Source organism: Rattus norvegicus, chromosome 19 (genome assembly GCF_036323735.1).
Source record: "Rattus norvegicus strain BN/NHsdMcwi chromosome 19, GRCr8, whole genome shotgun sequence".
In the NCBI taxonomy this organism is placed as follows: domain Eukaryota; kingdom Metazoa; phylum Chordata; class Mammalia; order Rodentia; family Muridae; genus Rattus; species Rattus norvegicus.
In genome coordinates, this window is record NC_086037.1 from 42,545,002 (window position 1) to 42,565,028 (window position 20,027).

Below are 20,027 nucleotides of genomic sequence, written 5' to 3' on the forward strand. Positions count from 1 at the left end.
GATCTCCGCCTCAGCTTGGGCTCTTTCTCTTTCACTTTTCTTTTAGCTGGGGTTGGGACTCCCCGGCTGGAAAGCACTCGGGGGAAGCCGGGGAAGCCCCGGCTTATTCGGCTTATTCGCTCCTTGTGCCTCGATTGCTCACGCTGGCTTCCGCCCTGCATCCTGCACCTTTCAGCCAGAACCCGATGGAGGTACAGAACGGGAGGTGGTAGTGCTGGTGGTGGTGGATCAACAATGGAATTTTTTACGAAAGCCTACGCCCCGGGCCCCTCCCAGCTCTGGCTCTGCTCAGACACCCTTCTCCCCTCCAACTGCGGGCCAGGCCGCCCCGCCCTCTTGACCAAGACTTCACTACTTAGTGGCACTGTATACAGTGTTTCCCCTTCTGTGCAGCCACTCTTCTCCCGGGTTCTCTTCTCCAGCCTCCCCTTGCAGAGTAGGGCAGCTTGCGGGTCCTCCTGCGAGTTTCTCCCCACCCTCTGCGCCCAAAGGCTTGCAGTGCATCTCGCTACCGCGCTGCAGGGACCTTTCCAGGGCAAGGACTTGGGGGAGCAACGCGTGTCTGGCTGCCCCCGCCCAGTTGCAGAGTTGGACGAAGAGGGGATTCTGCTGTTCGCAAGGTTGAATTCCGCATCTAACCGAGCTCAGAGAAGTCAGGAAAGGTACCAGCGCCTCTCTACTTGTCATACTCCCCTTCCAAACTTCTCCTGGCCCCCTGGCGAATTACCTTCTGCTCTGGTGTCTGTCTGTCTGTCTGTCTGTCTGTCTGTCTCTCTCTCTCTCTCTCTCTCTCTCTCTCTCTCTCCCTACCCCCCCACCCCCCGTTTGCAAAACTTACTTCTTCCTTGTTGAAGATGCGTTTTCTAGGGAAATAAATTTGCAGGGATGGTCATAGGCCTGTGTCTGTATTAGTGACCACTTAGCGCAAGGCTTAATCAAAGCAGTTCTGTCTGAAATGCCAGATTGATGGGAAGCAATGGGGGGAAATTGTCCTGAAATAAAATCCGCACTGGAGCGGGCTTTAGCTAACTCAAGTGGGTTGGAGAGTGCAAAGCTGCAAGAGCACAAGGCTCAAAGGAATTTCTATAGTACCCCTGCCCCCGCTACAGTGACGATTTTGTTAACCTCCAAGGCTATGTAAACCAAACACTGCTGAGGATACAGGTTCCAGACAGATCCAGACAGAGTCCTGACAGGTTCCAGACAGAGCCAGAGCCAGAGTCCCGCAGAAGCTGAAGTAGAAGTGAAGAGATTGGCGGCAGATACTCTCCACTGGTGATTTTAAATTGATTTCTTATACTCATTGGTGGCGCCAGGGAGGCCCCATTGACCTGGCAGGGCTCTCCAGTCTGAGCTGGTAAATAAACACATTACTAAGATTGCCGCCTCAAGTTAGATCCTTATCAACATCGAATACTCACTAAAACTTAAAGGATCTCCTGAAGAAAGTTTAGAGGGATTGACAAGAGGGAAGCTACTCAAGAAGGAACATCAATATTAATAAGGGAGAAGAGACAAAACTATAGTTATTTGAGACTTTTAGAATGAAAAAAAAATCAAACAAACTCGGGAGTTTTACTTTAAATGTGGAAGCATCAGAAATTGCTTCAGGCTTGTTATAAATGTATCTGCTTGTCCCATCTTCATGCTTCTCTTTTTCCCTTCTGGGAATTTGCAGTCCAGCCTCTGACTCTGACTGGTCCTCTTGCCTTTGATCTGTTTTGTAACATGATAGGGGGTCCGGTTTTCCCTACCTCAGATCCCTGACGGGTTTCCAGTAGCTTGACAGTTACTGCTGACTGCTGATTGGTGGGCAGGAGCAGCTTTACAGTGCAATGGGAAGCTATTTCTCCCCGGGGGTTTTCCTGCAGATGGCTGATGGGTTAAAGGAAAAGTACTTTGGTGTCTTGCTTTCTTGTTTAAATCTTGTTTCAATTCTAGGAAATGTCCGTAGCTATATTGCACAATATAACATTTGTCTATGACACAGGTATTTTTTATATATATACTAATATATATATAATATATATACTAATATATATATACAGTGTATATATATATATATATATATATATACTAATTTTGAAGAGTTAAAAAATGGCTTAAGATTATTGAAAAAGAATTTGGGAAAGGAATTTTGACCTTGGGAAACACTGCAACCCAGGTGTGCGCTGCCACTCAGTGATTTCAGGAAGGCTAAAAAAAGGAACTCTGAAGTTTCCTGAGGGAACTACTTGTAACACTAATCAGCTCTTATAAATGGATGTTTAACCCAAGGCTTTTAAAACTTTTAGAATCTGGTCTCTGTCTAAGTAATGTTTTCTTTTCTTTCTTTTTTTTTTTTTTCCTGAATGCTGGTTAACCACAACCCAAGAAATAGTGTCTTCATCCCACAGACTGAATGTGGGGCAGTTACACGAATAATAGTCAACAACTTAAGTCCTAAGCCCCAAATATTGTTCTAAGAATACACGTGTTTAGAGAGTGTCATACTAGGCAGCTATACATATACGTATATGTATATGTATATGTGTATATGTGTATGTGTATATGTGTGTGTGTGTGTGTGTGTGTGTGTGTGTGTGTGTGTGTATTAGTGCATATGGTACATTGGTTAGAGTAACTCAATGACTTCTGCAGGGAAACAGGCCTTGGGAGGGTTAACCTCTTCCAGCCCAGACAAACCTAAGGTTGCGATGCTGATAAAAAGGAACTGTTTCCTATTCAGCTGTTTTCTCACAGTTTGACAATGACAGTTACTAATTCATTCTGGGCCGATGTTGCTAGAATTTTGGTTTCTAATTACTTGTATAGCTGATATTATTAATTATATATTTAAGGGCTATAATCCCATAATATCTGTATGTGTTTGATCCCTTAGAAGAATGCATGGTCCTTGAATGAAAATAACTGCCCAATGTGCATTGATTTTCCTTTTTTAAACAATCACTCATAATGGGTGAATCAGGATTGACTTCTGTGTCTGGATCTCTCTGCTCGTCACTCCATCCATACAAGTAGGAAGCTACGACTCAAAGAGCGATAGGAGAAGAATGTCCCAATTGCATCATTGCTCAAGCTGTAACTCAACACTGCATGAGGCTTGTGTTTGCCTTTGTACTGGCAAGAGGAAACAGTCTGTCTGGGTGTTGAGAGAAAATGAGTGTTTTTATGGAGAAGTGGTATGCAATGGATGAAGAATTATTTTTATGGTGTTTCAGTTAACTAATATCAAAATTGCACATGCACATATATGTGTATATATATATATACATGTATTTATATATCCTGTAGATCTGTATATGTGCATTTGTGTGTGTGTTAGCGGCTGTCAGCAGATAGAAGGGCTACTTGAAATTGGTTTTGGATTACAGTGAATGGAAAAAAAATCAAGGTTAGCCTAGAAATCCTAACAGATATTGAAGTAAAAATTGTTAAGAACATGTTCAGAAGGAACCCCGTGTGAAGCTGAACGTTACTAACAAGAAGGTAACATGGCAGCATGTCCTAGGCACAGTCCCGTTGAATTCAGATGGCATTCCATGTTTACTCCTACTGTACCAAGAGAAAATGGTTAAAGGTAAAATGGTTAAATGGTAAAAGGGTGCTGCCGTGCCCTCCAGAGTGAAGGAGGATCTGCTGCAGAGCCGAAGGGTCACTCTTACCAATGCTCTGTTTGTGGGTGTCATGTTCTCTGTGTTTAGTAAAGTGGGAAATAAAACACACACACACACACACACATACACACCCATACACACACACATACACACACACACATACACACCCATACACACACAAACACACACACATACACACACACACATACACACCCATACACACACAAACACACACACATACACACACAAACACACACACACATACACACACAAACACACACACATACACACCCATACACACACACAAACACACACACATACACACACAAACACACACACACACATACACACACAAACACACACACATACACAGCCATACACACACACACACACACACACACACACACACTCGTGCCAGGAAGCAGACATTCGTCATCATTGGAGTGATTATTTTGCTGTATATCAAACAATGCTATCTCTTTCTAAAGTGTTCTCCTGGGTCAGCGAGGTGGCTTGGTGAGTAAAGGAGCAAACTACACGAGCCTGGTGACCCAAGTTCAAACCCTGGAATGCATGGAAAGGTAGAAAGAGAAACCATCCCATAGAGCTGTCCTCTGACTTTGTTTACATATGTGCCTTGGTACATGAGCCTCCCACCACACTGTGCATACACACACCATGATAATAAAAGTTAAGTGAGAAATAAAGAACCTATCCAGTGCTGAGGTCAGAATGAGCAAAGGGAGGTTATTTGAGCCATTTGATTATCGTTGTTTGTATACATTTGAGTGTTTGTATGCATGTGTTTACCCCACTAGAATTTGGGGCACAGTGTAATGATGATTTATGTACCCGAGTGCAAAATATGTATATTTTCTCTAAGTGCCTACTTCTTCTATGTCTTCTCGAGAGGTCACAGATGTCATTAGGACGACGATAGAAATTATTTTGCCAAATGAAGAAATAGAAACTGAAAATGGTCAAGGGCGGGGCACAGGGAAGAAATGACCACAGGATTGGTGGGGGAAGGGAGCTGAACTCATTGTTGTGAACAGAAAGAGGCCCTGGGAATGTTGTTTGTGGCCAATGATATTGAGTCATGGTTCTGGATGGACAGTTCACTCTTGCGCTTCCCACTTGAACTGTACGAGACGAGATAGCTTTTGAGAACTCATGACCAAGCTTTGAGGCGATCGAGAAACTGTCCCTCTGCTGAAAACCTTCGTAGTTAAATGTATGTTTTTCTGATTTTATTTTGTGTTTATGTTGGGAAAGGATTATAATATCTCTCTCTCTCTCTCTCTCTCTCTCTCTCTCTCTCTCTCTCTGTATTGGGAGGGGTCATTCCTTAGGCATCCATCATTTACTTTCTCTTATAGTATTTCTCATAGGCCAGGAACTCACCTTTAGGGCTGGGACGTCTGGCCAGTAAGCTGTAGACATCTGTCTGCTTCTGCCTCCCCAGCAGTGAATTCTAATCTCAGGTCAACATGCTCAGTCTTTTGAAATGTGTATTCTGCTGATTAAACTCAGGCCTGTGAAGTAAACACTCGGCCACTGAACTACCCTTTCTCCAACCAACCTGTTTCCAGCTTTCATTCTTACCTCTCCACAGCAGAATGAAGTCCATAAAATCGAAATGAAATATGACCATTGATGCACTGTCTTAGACTCTTCTGTTTGTGCTATTTCTTAATGGATAACTTAAAGAATCTGTGAACTTTTAGTAAGGAACTAGGTGTAAAACAGAAACCATAATGGAAACATGTATTCAAGAAATGGTCAAGACACTAATGTCAATGTTTTGATGAAAAGCGTCTTCCTATGAACATTTTCCCTGTGTGTGGCGCCCTGGAGGAACATGGTCCATGGTAAGACTCTTTGTGGGAGACATGTGTGTCTTTCTTTGCAAAATAGGAGAAGGGTAATCATGAAAGGGGAGAGGGAAAGGAGAACCAGGCACATCTGTCAAGAGCTTATCTACATACAGTGAGTGTGGACAGTTCCTTTAGGACTCTGTGCCTTACTTTCTTTCCCTTGTCAAGTGATAGGTGCTCAGGGAGATCCTTGATTTCCTATCACCCCTCCCTGGGTTGGTTTTTTTCTCTAACTATGCAGAATGGGAACTGTAATGAACCTAGTTTGGCTGCTGTGGATGGTCTTTTGGTGATCAATGGAACTGAGGGTATGCATGACTTGAATGGGCAAAGCTTCTTTATCATGTCTTAAAGATCCTGCTCCTGCCATCAGGCCTCCGCTCTAATTTCTATTAAGAGATAATCAACCTAATGTTTTTATTATATCCCTTCCCACCATAGCTGTCAATTATCCTACCATATAGAAAAAAAATTCAAACATTGGAGATTTTCCTATTCTTAGACTCTTTTGAACAAATCAGAATTTCATGCTGCTCTGTGAGAAGGCTTTTCTTGGGGAGATACAAGAAGATACACACACACACACACACACACACACACACACACACACGCACGCACACACACCACTATTCACCCTTATGAAGCCCACAACCTACCAAACTAGGGATAACATTGTCTTAGTTAGGGGTTCATTGCTGTGGAGAGACACCCTGACCAAAGCAACTCCTATAAGGAACAACATTTAATTGGGGATGACTTACAGGTTCAGAGGTTTAGACCATTACCATCAAGGTAAGAACATGGCTGCATCTAGGCAGGCATGACACTAGAGGAGTTGAGAGTTCTATGCCTTAAACAGGAGAAGACTGGCTCTCATGTGGCTTGGAGGATGGTCTCAAAGCCCACTCCCACAGTGACACACTTCTCCAACAGGGCCACACTTACTTGAACGAAGGCCACACCTCCTAATAGTGCCACTCCCTGGGCCACGCATATACAAACCACCATAACCACTAAAGTCCAACTTTTAAAATTGGGTTACTTACAGAAATAGAGTGAGAGTTACTTATAAGAGCAGGAATGTCTCAAAGCCAGCTGCATCACCAAAGCCCACTTCAGCATAGGTGACCTAAAACCGGGAAACCTAAAGCACACTGCACAGCCTACAGGCAGCTCAAAAGGTTAAAGTGTGCCCTTTCCAGGTGATTCAGTGGTCTGAGCCTCTTGCAGGCAGTATGTCTGATTTCTGATCCTTCCAGACAGCTGGACTAATCTCAGAGTCCTCTGTCTTTGCACCTTGGCTTTTCTTAGAGAGACTCTCAGCAGTCTTGATTCTTTACTCTGTGTAGGAAGGACCTAGTGACTCTCCTGAGTTTCAGGGAGAAATTTTGAAGCAATTTTGAGTTACTTAATTTGTGTCTTAAAGAGCTTCCCTGGAAGATAAAAGGTTCAGGTCTGGGAGGAAACTGCTACCAACATATGCCCACTTCTTCCCTGAAAGTGTAATTTTCGTGTTAAAGATTCAAAGAGTGTAGTAATGGTTAACTCTACAAGCTAGTCCTTGTTCCTCTCCCCAAGTGCCCTTCCCTACTCCATTCCCATCTTTATCTTCTGATTACCTCACCAGCTACTGTTTTGTCCTTTTCCTAGTTGTTTATTTCTCAACCTGTAGTTGAGAGCTGGGTCTCTACACCTGGTCTGTAAACCGGGGATCCCCTCCTGGTGATCTCATCCTGGCTCATTAATTTTACTGCTTTCATAGACTGATGATTCATAAATGTGTGTGTCTAGTCATGACCTTCCTTGTGAACTCCAGACTCATATTCAAAGTCTAACCATCATTTCTGATTACATGTTTAACACGTTGGATTCTCAACTTGACTCCATAATCCACCTGTCCCTATAGTCCTTCCGATGTTACTTGGAGACAATTCCATTTTTTAAGTTGTGTAGAGATACCTAATGAATAAGTCAGTGTGAGTTATTTTTAATTTGTTTTTCTCATGCCTACACTGACTTAGCTCAATGATAGCAATGACGGACTTTGCCACTCTTTGCCACTTCTTGCCCCATGGCTTATCATATCATTGTCTGTAGCTCAGACTTAAAAGATTTCAAATTAGATCTTTAAATTATGGATACATTTTTTTCTGGTGCTGTTTGTTTCCTGAATGCTGAGGTCTCTGGCCTAAAAATACAGCCACCTTCTCTTGCCTGCAATGTAGAGTGAGATGACATAAACAGGAGAATTATTGAAAATGAGAAAAGGAGGGCTGTAATAGCCAATAGTTCCTAGCAGTTCAGAACTCAGCCAGGCCTGTCCTGTTTCCTTAGTTCTCTTCACCTTCAAAGCAGAAAGTAGGCCTCATAAAAGCTGTGATTTGTTCCCAGAGTGTCAGAACAGAGTCCAAGAATGGAGTTCTGTGAGGGAAGTTCTGAGCACATGTGAGGAGACTCCGAGGAAACAAGACATGTGACCTCTGACCTCAGTTTTTTTCAGAACACAGAATTATTCTCAGAATGTTTTTGCATTCTCTTCCCAGGTATAGCAGATAGGAATGTTTACTTCAGCTGTTGTTATTCATATGCCTCTATGGGAAAAGATATTTCTACCACCTGTGGCTTGTTCTTGTGTTTGGAAACTTTACTCCAGTGACTCTTTTTAACCCTCAGAGTATAAATTATCTGATGCTCTGAATAAAGTTGACTATTGCATGGGACTTTTCTTTTTTTTTTTTTTTTTATTAACTTGAGTATTTCTTATATACATTTCGAGTGTTATTCCCTTTCCCGGTTTCCGGGGAAACATCCCCCTCCCCCCTCCCCTGCCTTATGGGTGTTCCCCTCCCAACCCTCCCCCCATTGCCGCCCTCCCTCCCACAGTCTAGTTCACTGGGGGTTCAGTCTTAGCAGGACCCAGGGCTTCCCCTTCCACTGGTGCTCTTACTAGGATATTCATTGCTACCTATGAGGTCAGAGTCCAGGGTCAGTCCATGTATAGTCTTTAGGTAGTGGCTTAGTCCCTGAAGCTCTGGTTGCTTGGCACTGTTGTACTTTTGGGGTCTCGAGCCCCTTCAAGCTCTTCCAGTTCTTTCTCTGATTCCTTCAATGGGGGTCCTATTCTCAGTTCAGTGGTTTGCTGCTGGCATTCGCCTCTGTATTTGCTGTATTCTGGCTGTGTCTCTCAGGAGCGATCTACATCCGGCTCCTCTCAGTCTGCACTTCTTTGCTTCATCCATCTTGTCTAATTGGGTGGCTGTATATGTATGGGCCACGTGTGGGGCAGGCTCTGATTGGGTGTTCCTTCAGTCTCTGTTTTAATCTTTGCCTCTCCCTTCCCTGCCAAGGGTATTCTTTTTCCTCATTTAAAGAAGGAGTGAAGCATTCACATTTTGATCATCCGTCTTGAGTTTCGTTTGTTCTAGGCATCTAGGGTAATTCAAGCATTTGGGCTAATAGCCACTTATCAATGAGTGCATACCATGTATGTCTTTCTGTGATTGGGTAACCTCACTCAGGATGATATTTTCCAGTTCCAACCATTTGCCTACGAATTTCATAAACTCGTTGTTTTTGATAGCTGAGTAATATTCCATTGTGTAGATGTACCACATTTTCTGTATCCATTCCTCTGTTGAAGGGCATCTGGGTACTTTCCATTTTCTGGCTATTATAAATAAGGCTGCGATGAACATAGTGGAGCACGTGTCTCTTTTATATGTTCAGGCATCTTTTGGGTATATGCCCAAGAGAGGTATAGCTGGGTCCTCAGGCAGTTCAATGTCCAATTTTCTGAGGAACCTCCAGACTGATTTCCAGAATGGTTTTACCAGTCTGCAATCCCACCAACAATGGAGGAGTGTTCCTCTTTCTCCACATCCTCGCCAGCATCTGCTGTCACCTGAGTTTTTGATCTTAGCCATTCTCACTGGTGTGAGGTGAAATCTCAGGGTTGTTTTGATTTGCATTTCCCTTATGACTAAAGATGTTGAACATTTCTTTAGGTGTTTCTCAGCCATTCGGCATTCCTCAGCTGAGAATTCTTTGTTTAGCTCTGAACCCCATTTTTTAATAGGGTTATTTGTTTCCCTGCGGTCTAACTTCTTGAGTTTTTTGTATATTTTGGATATAAGGCCTCTATCTGTTGTAGGATTGGTAAAGATCTTTTCCCAATCTGTTGGTTGCCGTTTTGTCCTAACCACAGTGTCCTTTGCCTTACAGAAGCTTTGCAGTTTTATGAGATCCCATTTGTCGATTCTTGATCTTAGAGCGTAAGCCATTGGTGTTTTGTTCAGGAAATTTTTTCCAGTGTGCATGGGACTTTTCTTTGACTCATTTTCAGGTTCTGCTCGCCAAGGGTAACACCACCAGCTTGAGTGGTGACCATCAAGGATAGGTTTCTTGGCCTTTATCTTTACCGTTTAAGATATTTGGCTCCTTTTTGGACCCTTCCTCTTTTTTCCATAGGAACACATTTTCAGTTAGGTTGTCTACTTCCTGCTGATGGAGCTAGAGACATTCTTTTAGTAGTTATTCTGGTTTTGTTTTCTTGTTTTTTTTTTTTATTTTGAAGTTTAAATATCTTTTAAATGGTGGGGTTTCCTCTGAGTTTTATTGAGATTCATTCAATTAAGAGAAAATATACAACCCTCAAGACTGGTTCCTCTTTGTCTATGAATCTGAATCTGTAGAGGAACCCACATGGCGCTGTGGAACCTTTAGACGACCTGGCAGATCTGCAAGACGTGACCTTAAAACTTCCTCAGGTTTTAATGAGAGATTCAGATACGCAAGTCATATAATCTGTAACCCGAGAGTATGTTCTATCTACCCCAGCTTTGATCTTTGGTCAAGACCATGTGTTCCTTTGAAAATGTGTTGATGCCTAGATGAGCAAGGAGGACAATCAGTTTTATTTCTAACTAGATAAGTATCTTGTTCTGGAGATAATGTGCCGTACTGCCTTGGAATTTGCTATATAGATAGTCTGGTCTTGATTTGCAATAGACTCCAGTGCTGCCTTTATACGTATGGCCCATTACAGCCAGCATGAAATTCTCTTATTTTTTCTGGTTCTATACTTAATCTTAGCACCTAAATGCAGCCAATTGTCACTTTCAAAAGTCCATTTTATTCCTTCAATAATATCCATCAATAATATCCATCAATAATATCCATCGATGCCAGTACTCTCTCAGCAGGTGTGTGTTCATTATGGCTCAAGCCATTGGTGGACACAGGATCATGGCGCTTCATAATCTGTTTCTTATCCTATTGCTTGAGTGACTTAGTTGCCCTTCAGAAGGCTTTTCCTCTGGCTGGGTGTAACTTCCTTATAGCTTGGGGATTTGAGGGTATCAGGGTTGTCAGATACTTTTGTTTGTTTCCATTGGAAAAAAACCATACAATATATTTTTATCCTGGTTTCTCCGCACCTGACTCCTTCCACATCCATCCCATCTTCCTTTCCAACTAACTCCATGCCCACTATTTCTTTCCTTACAAATAAAACAGACAGGCAAACAAACAAAAACACCATAAGTAAAAACACAAGAAACACACACACACACACACACACACACACACACGACTCATAAAAACACAACATCAGAAACCATAATATACAAACTAAAGACAACTAGGACAAAAAAATGCCCAAAGAAAGCAATATGAAAGAAAGAAACTACAAAAATACCACTGAGTTCATTTTGTTTGCCATCTACTGTTTGACATGAGGCTGCCTGTTAAGTGTGGCATATAAATATACCTACCAATGTTTTCTTTGTTAGTGGGAATCAATGGCAAATATCTTCTGGGTTAATGCTTGGAGCCCATGTCCACTTTACATAACCTTGAACTCCTGTAAAACAGGAAGTAGAACCTGCCAACACTTAAGGATGGACCATTCAATTCAGACTACCACACTTACATCCTTCTGGGAAATAGAACTTATAAGGCCATCCTCTACTCAAGATCCAAGGACATAGACATCATTTCTTGACAAGTGGACTGGCATAGATATTCACAGGCTGAAAGCCACTGTTTTATGTTAGCTATTTCTGGAAATTATATTTCACAAAGGGTGGTATTGTAAAGAAACTTGCGTCGTATTATTATTCGTTTTAGAATCTTCCTCTGTTTCTCTGAGTAAAAACCAAGTTCAGTTACAATGACTGGTATGCTTAGTGTCTCATTTATTTCCTTTTTTTCTTGGTTCACTGATTTACTAACACAGACAGCATTTCTGTTTATCAAACACCATTCTATGTTCCTGTTCTAGAACCTTTGAACTTGCTGTTATTTTATTTTTGCCTAGAATTCTCTGAGCCATGTGCACTCTCCTTTGCCTCCTCCTTTTTGGCTTGGACTTGAGCACCTCATTTGCATTGAAGCTTTTTGTTGTCACCAGTCTTCAAGTTACATGTCCAAAAATAGCCCCTACCTCATACCTTCTCTACATCTCTGTTGTTGTCTAATATAACCAAATTTATAATATTTCATCTGAAACTCATAGGGGCAAATATGATTAGAAATACAGGACTGATTTCTAGGTTTTGAAAAGTTCAACAATATCTGATGTTGCAAATGGCAACAATAAAATGTATCCTGATACCAATTCAAAAATGGACTAAATGTAGTTTATAGAGACATATATCTCTTCAATTCATGTTTGATTAATTGATACAGTACAGAGAAATTTTCAGTTTTCAAAGCTTTTCTTATGTTTGTCAAAAGGAACTCTGGACTTTTATAAGTTTGATTTAATGACTTGTGAACAATTCTCTTCTGTGTTTACAATGTAAACTATATTGGAACACGTATTTTTCATCGACACAGCTCTGTCATTTGTTGGTTCTGGCATTTGGTAGTTTCTATTTGAAACTTAATTCATGAATGAATGAATGATTTAATACTACTAAGGAATGTGAACAGGTTAAAAAAATAGTGAAGGTTAAATGAGCAGGTTAAAAAAACAGTCCTCAATAGGCAAAGACAAGAAGATGTTGAGTTTAAGGCCAGACTGGGCTACATTTTAAGTCCTTGTTTTAAAAAACCATTCAACAACCATCCTCCCAACCAAACATTCAACCAGCCAAACTAATAATGTAAAACTAGTGGGAGAAAGAAAGAAGAGTGTTGACATTGACATCTTAGTTATCCATTCAGTTGCCAGGTCAGTAATGTTGAGTTCCTAGAATATATGGGCTGTATTTTCAACACTTGACAAGTTTTAAGTCAGTAGGAGGCATGAGACTAGAGTATTGGGTATTAATCCTGGCAGATAGGAAAATTAAAGGTGCCAGGGACAGATCTTGGTTGTACATAAAACAAGAAAAGGAGATACTAATTTTGGAATCTCAAGACTGTAATAACAGTGGACCACATAGTTGAAAGTATTAGTCATTTGGAGTACTGGCCTATAGATCAGATGACTAAGCACATAACCTGTAAGTTAGCAAGTAAAATGTTATCAGTTGTGGTCAGTTATGAGACTGTAATCCAGGAGGCAGGTAACATAACAGTGGATTGTCACAGAACTGGTTACCCTGGGAGAAGCAATGCTCAGGGAAGAGTTCAGGAAAGCCTTGGTCTGTTCCAAGGTCTTCAAGAAAGAAGGTGAAACATCATATATTTTTGCTTGCATGTCAAACTTGCTCTGCCTGCTGTCTTCTGAAACACTTTTCTGTGTACCTTATGCCCATTTTCACATGTGTGTCTTTGAAAAGTCAGTTTCCATAAGAAGGTTTCTATGCAAAATCAAACTTTATCCCAGTCTCCTGTCTTGCTCCTAGAAATTTGCCTCTGTTCTACCTTTGTGAACACACCAAACAATTTCAGCACTTGGTAGGTGGAGGAAATAAGATGCTGAGTTTAAGGTCAGTCAACCTGGGCTACCTTGGTAAGACCTTGTCTCCACAAGCCAGCCAGCCAGATAGCCAGCCAACTAACCAACCAACCAACCAACCAACCAACCAACCAACCAACCAACCAACCAACCGATCAACCAACTGGACACATGCATCACAAATATAAAAATAACTGGGGAAAGAAAGAAGAGCAATTTCAAGGATAATGGACTTATTATTGTACATTAAATTGTATATTATTTATTAGTTGAACTGTTTGGTTCAGAACAGTATATATGGTAAAAAGCTCTAGTAATACCCAGTTTAATGGAAACATATTCATGAAGCTTCTCCCGCATGGAAAATACTCAGAGGTGCAGTAATGTCAGAGAGCTGACACTGGGGAAACAGTGAATCCTTGTACGCCTGCCACCTTGCCTACAAGATGATGGAGCTTTACAAATGTTATTTGTGTTACCTCTAAGCTACCCCTTGTTGCTGAGTGTTAAGAAAACCAAGTGTCTGAGAAAACAAGTTTAGCTAGTTTTGATCAGTATGGATTATTCCTGGTCAGCTCACACAGCTTTTGAGAATTCTTCTCAGTGAACTCCTTATTTTTAAGAGCAAGATGTGAACTGAAATCTCCTAGGACCCAGGATGCAGACAGAATACTTGGATTCATTATTATAAATGTGAATGTTTTAGAATACAAAATACATAATAGAACCAACCCAGGGCTGTTTAAAATTTTATGCCACTTTTTACTATAGAATGGGTAATTTTACAATTACAAAGAAAATACTTTCATAAATGAAAGGAAATTGAAATATGCCAAGCCCTAATCTCCAAATTCATTCAAACAGGCCTCTTTTTGTTTTCTTAATGCTCCTTGCCAAGTATTTTAGATACAATTCAACAGAAGAGGATAAGGGAAGTTTACAAAACTAGGTATACTGTTGACATGCAATTTATCCAGTGCCCCTTCTCACAAGAATACAAAAGATCAAATATATATAATCTTAGAGTTGTAATGTCACAGTGTGAGTCTGATGATCATTTATTAATCTATATTTTATAGTTTTAGATGTTAACTCTTGTAAAGCAATGCCCTAGTGCTTGTGAAGAAACATGGGATAGTATTTTTGCTGAAGTCTTGTTTGACCTGCCGTGAATGTTCTTATCTTACTAACCTTGGCCTTTCTCACTGTTATTTACAAAAAGTTCTTCCAAGCCATGGATTTTAGTTCTGGAAGACTGGTACCAGGGCAGTTCTGCTGAAGAATAGCGGCTGTTTACTGGTCACTCTCTTTGTACATGCTTCTCTGCCAAGAAGTGATCATGAGAGTCTCCAGAGATTTATTATCTAATGGTGCGGTTAGCAGCTGTCTATTTAGAGTTGAGTATCTTGGGTGTAGAATGACTGACTTTAAGCACATTATGTTCTTTCACAGGCAGACATCAGGACATGCCGCTCTCGTTGAGAATATACTGTTTCATCCAGCATCACCTTCTCCTGTGTGTCTGGTCTTTATTCCTGACACATATAAGATCCATTGGTCTTTAGACTACCTAGGCGATAGTTCTATAAACCTCCAAACTGGGTTGTTTATCTTTCATTCTTAAGTCTATTTGGTAAATATTTCTATATATTTCTTTCTCTGTGGAGTGCTAAAAACTTCAACTTAATCAACTCTCCAAACTCATGAGACTAATTTCAGATTTATTAACTGAATATATGTTGAATAATGGTGCCTGATTACTGATAACTTAACTTGAATGGCCTGCTCAGGGCTGTCAGTTAGAAAGCGGTAGAAATGGGGTTTGAACTCGGGTCTCAGTTTAGATTCTGCATTTTTCATATGAAGACTATTATTTGCTAGTAGTTCTTGCTGGTAACAATCAGTAGCAAGTATAAAAATGCACATAAAAGATATAAAATTCCATACTTTATAAATGAAAGCATCTAAAACAACAAATTACTAAAACTTACTAGAGAGTTCAGCATGTTTACCAGAGATATGTAAAATTATGACAGTTTTCAAAAGTAAATTATCATTAGCTAGCATAATACATTAGTAAAACAGATCATACTACCTACCCAAGCAGGGACACAACAATTTGTTTTGACAAATTTTGGTTTATTTGGGGATTGAATAGATGGCTCAGAGCCAGAAAAGGTTTAAGTACATTTTTAGTAATAAAAAAAAAATCTGAGGTCTAGCTCCAAAGGGGGTAAGGATGAATGTGACCCACAATTAGAGAACCGTATGCATTGAAAAAGTATAATAGATATTGAATTTACTACAGAAATGTGAAAGAAATATCTTGGGACATGATGAGGATAGAACATTGGTTTTGCCTTAAAGGAAGTGCCAAAGACAATTAATTATCTGAGTCTGTTTAGACAGGATACTTATGGTGTGCCAGATAGTGCTGTTAGCACAAGTGTCAAGGAGGAAGTGGGATAAGAGCTATCAAGGGTTAGAACGAGGAGAATTACTCTGGAGCAGTAGTGGGTTCTGATCCTTAAGCTCACTGTCTGCAAACAGTAAGTTGGACCCACAGCTGTGCAGTAGCATTTTGAATCATAGTAGTGATGCTGTAGACCAGTAAATTCTAAGATGTAAAACAGGAACTCAAAACTACTAACAAGTACACCTTTATATATAATCAGTCCACATGGAGTTGCAAGACTAACCGTCATAATTAGATCAAGTTAGAACAAGTTGTTTTCATCTTGGAACTGAAGCTAATATGGGCAACTGGCAGAGTGCTCACCTCTTCTTGGTAGCCCAGTATACTTCCAGTGGATAACTAATATGTGTTGGGGAGGGAGTGTTGCATGTAGCTTTTCCTCCCTTGTCTGAGCTCTGGGAATGAGCAACACTACCAGCCCTCACCCACTTCCCTAGAATCCAGGGGTAAAAGATACACACAGAGGTCACTCATTTTCAACTTGCCTTTTGGCACAATTGCTGAGCACTATCTCTCCCACCTGGAAAAGCGTGCCCTTATTAATATTATTATCTCTGAACCTCCCACCTCCCCTAAACTTTAGTGGCTCAGATACATCTAGTTCCTGCCAAACACCCCTGACCACTTGCCTATAGGCATGGCCATAGACCACTGCTCCTTCTGAGACCTCACATGGACGCTTAGCTTTTCTTTCTCCAAAGCATGGAGAATTCTCTTCCTCTCTTGTATCTGTCTCTTTTGCTCCAGGAACCCAGAAGTCCTGTCTGTTCCTTCCCCCTAGCAATTAGTCCATGGCTTCTTTACTGATAGATCAAGAACCAATTGGGGAACAGGACCTTAGCATCAGACTTGCCCCTATGGGGGTGGGGTTCCAAAATACATTGTGGAACCCAAACTTCATCTCGCTGTGTAAATCTAGAGAGTCCATTTAATTTCTGTGTGTTTTCTTTTCTGAAAAATTAAGATGATTAGACTAAATTCTGGGGCTGCTAAATCTGATCATCTGAAGAAAAGGACTTGGCAATATATGCTGTGTTAGTCAACTGTGACCTAAGATATGGTACTTCAACACTGAATTAGTGTCACTTCCAATATAATTTCTGCATTTCAAAGACCAGTTGTTCAAGGTCATGAAGCTATTTGAAGACAGAACTAAAATATGCATTCATGTTTTTTGGCTTCCCATTCCTTTCATAATTCTAATAAAGTTGACGAGGATCCAGATTTTATCAAAATTATTCATCTTCAGTGTGATACAAGATACTGTTGTTTTAGTAATTTAACAGGAACACAGTAACATGCATGAAAGTAGAATGATAGAAGATGGCGAGTCCTCTACTATTGTTCAGACAACATCCCACAGACAGAGATTCTGCCTCTGTAGAAACAAATTCTTGTCAGCAAATGTTAGGGGTGTACTGAATGCTTCTCCCCTAGAAGGCTATGGCCTATGCTTACATGGAGATGATTTATGTTATGTTTTATGTGGGATATGTATTCTATAAGACTGTAATATACTTTTTATTGTTGGTGTTACTATGACAAACAGTGCAGGCGGAAAAGTAGGAATAATTTACTTTGATTCACAGTTTAGGTTAAAGTCCATGATTGGATGGCTGCAGTGTCACTCAGCCTATTGTGAGGTAGCGCATGATAGAAACAACTCAGACAGCAAGGGTTTAAATCAGGGTGCTAGGGGGCAGATAGCACAATATAAGGGGAAGGGAGCAAATCATCTTTCCAGGGCATTCCCTTAATCACCCTCTTCTAACTAGGACTCAGCCCTACCACCTCTGCACAACCTTTTCAAATACTGATACTAATAGAATAATTCATTTCTGAAGCCAGGACCTCCATGATTCAAGTACTTCCCCCAAACTCTGCCTCCAAACACCATTTGCACAGGGGACCACACCTAGATCATGTGAGTCTTTTGGGATACTTTAAGTTCTAATTTATAGCAAAGCCTTTTACGGTGTCTTTGTTCTCAACATGTGTGTTTTAAAGAATCCCCTTTTCAGTAATTTACTCGGGTAGCCTGGCAACCTTCCATATGTAGAGAGAGATTGTCCTGATGCAAGAAGCAAGTTAATCAATGTCTATCTGCCAGATTCTTTAGTTCCTCCCTCAACAAGTCGAATCTTAAGAGCTTAATCTCATGAGGAATGGCCCGGGATTTGCTGATGTCTAGGAAACCCGCTTTCTTGATACTGCATCTGAAGAGGATGAGAGAAGTGATATAAATCAGAGAGGAAAAAAATAAAGATTAACAAGGTAAAAGTGACCTTCCTTAGTAGTGGCTCAATCGATACTACTTTACCAGAGTAAGAATTGGCCTTCTGATAACTACTTGAACGAGTAGTAGTTGATGAGATCAATGGAAAAATGATATAAATTAAGTCCCTTGTGTTGGGGGCCAGGGCTCTACTGGCTCTCCCTGACAGAATTACACATAACCCCTATAGAAGAAAAAAACAAGGAGAACAGAGAGTGGGCATACTATCTGTTGACCAGGGTAAGGAGAGGAAAAGCAGTAGTCACATTCATTGCCCAGAAGCTCTGAAGTCTATTGTGCCAACTGGCAAATAAACTTGGTTAATAGCAATGTCCTGACTCTTAGCATTTCAGCGAGCTGCTGGCTTGGTGCTGGAAGCTTTGCTCCCTTCTCAGGAATGGTCTATCCAGCAATGCTGTAGACAAATGATGCCTGGGATCACTCCAGGAATCTGTTGCTACTCTGTTGATTGAGATAGACAGTGTAAATCATTCTCTAGGTTGCACAAAAGGCCAAGTGTTCAAGCTAAGTGTTGTCTGAGGTCTCGTAAGCAAGAATAATTAAAGCAAAGAAGAATGGCAGTCACTGCCAGTGAGATTGTCTGTTGACAGAGTAGACCCCAAGGGATTTTGTGGTCACCAGTATTCAACAACATAATGACTTTGTCCTGGATTGCTTTGTTCTATGGTGCTGTCCCTCAGGACTGTGGCAGTCATGCAGGAGGCAATAGAAATCTTTGAATCTGGTCATTTGCCAGAAAGAGATGAGCTGTGCCAGTAGGCTGCCGTTTCTTCTGACGGGATGTTATCAGCAGGTGATAGCAGGTACAGTCATTACAGCTGTCATGCAATACTTCCAGGGACAAACAGATGGGGTGTGTCTTCTGTGGCAGTTCTGAGTGATCCCGCTATGATTGGAATCAGCGTGACTGCTATAAATCAGAGCACGCACTTTATTAGTTAAATATCTCTAGCGGCAGTTCTGGAAAATTCTTCCGTGGTGATTTGCTGATTTCTATAATGAAGAAGACATTTTTATATGGATCTTTTTATATAAATGCCACAAGGAATCAAAAGCACAGCCTTTATTATACATGCACACCTGAGGACCTTTTTGTGTGTATTACATTTCTCTGGACTGGAGGGAGGTAGCTTATCTTTAACAGCCAATCCCCAAAGTTCAGGAAATAGCTTTCCATATCTATTTCCACAATTTAAAAGTGGTATACATGCACAATACTTTATCATGTAAAGATAGCATGGAGAAGGAATGAAGAAGCACAGAAGTGACTTCTACTATTAAAGTCAAGCCTTGCTAGACTATTTGGTGCTGTAACCTACAGATAAACAAGCTATGGATTGGCCTATGGGATGGAAGGAAAATATATATTCCTGAGGAGCAAAGACTACAGAGCTTCTCTCCTGCCCCCATTTCTTTCCACCAACTTAGCCAGATTCCTCTAACATTCTTCTCTACTCTCTTTCTCCCACCTATGCAGTCCCTGTGTTATTTGAAACTTATCTCGAAACTTTCCACCTTTTAAAACCTCACCCTTCTGTTCTGCTGTGAGGCTTTGCCCATCTCCTCAAGATCTTTGACAGCATTTTTTGAGTATTTTAAAACCCTATCAAGAGGTGTGTCATCTCAAGTAGACCATTGTCATTTCAGGTACAGATGTCCTGGCTCCCATTCTTAGATCTGACAAACAGTTACGTCACAGTCCACCAATCACCAGTAGCAGTAAACGAGTCAAATATAAACATAAACTTATAATGTAAATACAACGGTAGTTTTGAATCTCCTCTGTGTGTCATGGCCTGTTTTATGCAGCTCACACGCGTGAGCCACTGAATTGCACAATCATCTCGTGAGGTAGGTGTTACCACTTTCGCAATTCCAAGAGTGAAAATGTCTTGAGTTAGCTCACACACACTGT

General features: G+C 40.9%; 1 protein-coding gene across 31 annotated transcripts in view; it reads left to right on the top strand.

The window, feature by feature from the left end:
* The window catches only part of Il15 (interleukin 15), a 75,190-nt gene that overhangs the window by 8,842 nt on the left and 46,321 nt on the right, over nt 1-20,027 (top strand). For 8 of the 31 annotated variants that reach the window (XM_063277804.1, XM_063277806.1, XM_063277808.1 and 5 more), the window contains exon 1: nt 1-662. This exon is cut by the window's left edge. The exons of 4 other annotated variants lie outside the window; for them this stretch is intronic. In XM_063277804.1, the coding sequence (XP_063133874.1) occupies nt 1-662 (662 nt within the window). The remainder of the gene's footprint in view (nt 663-20,027) is intronic. 19 more of the 31 variants (XM_063277812.1, XM_063277811.1, XM_063277813.1 and 16 more) reach the window with 9 other exon arrangements.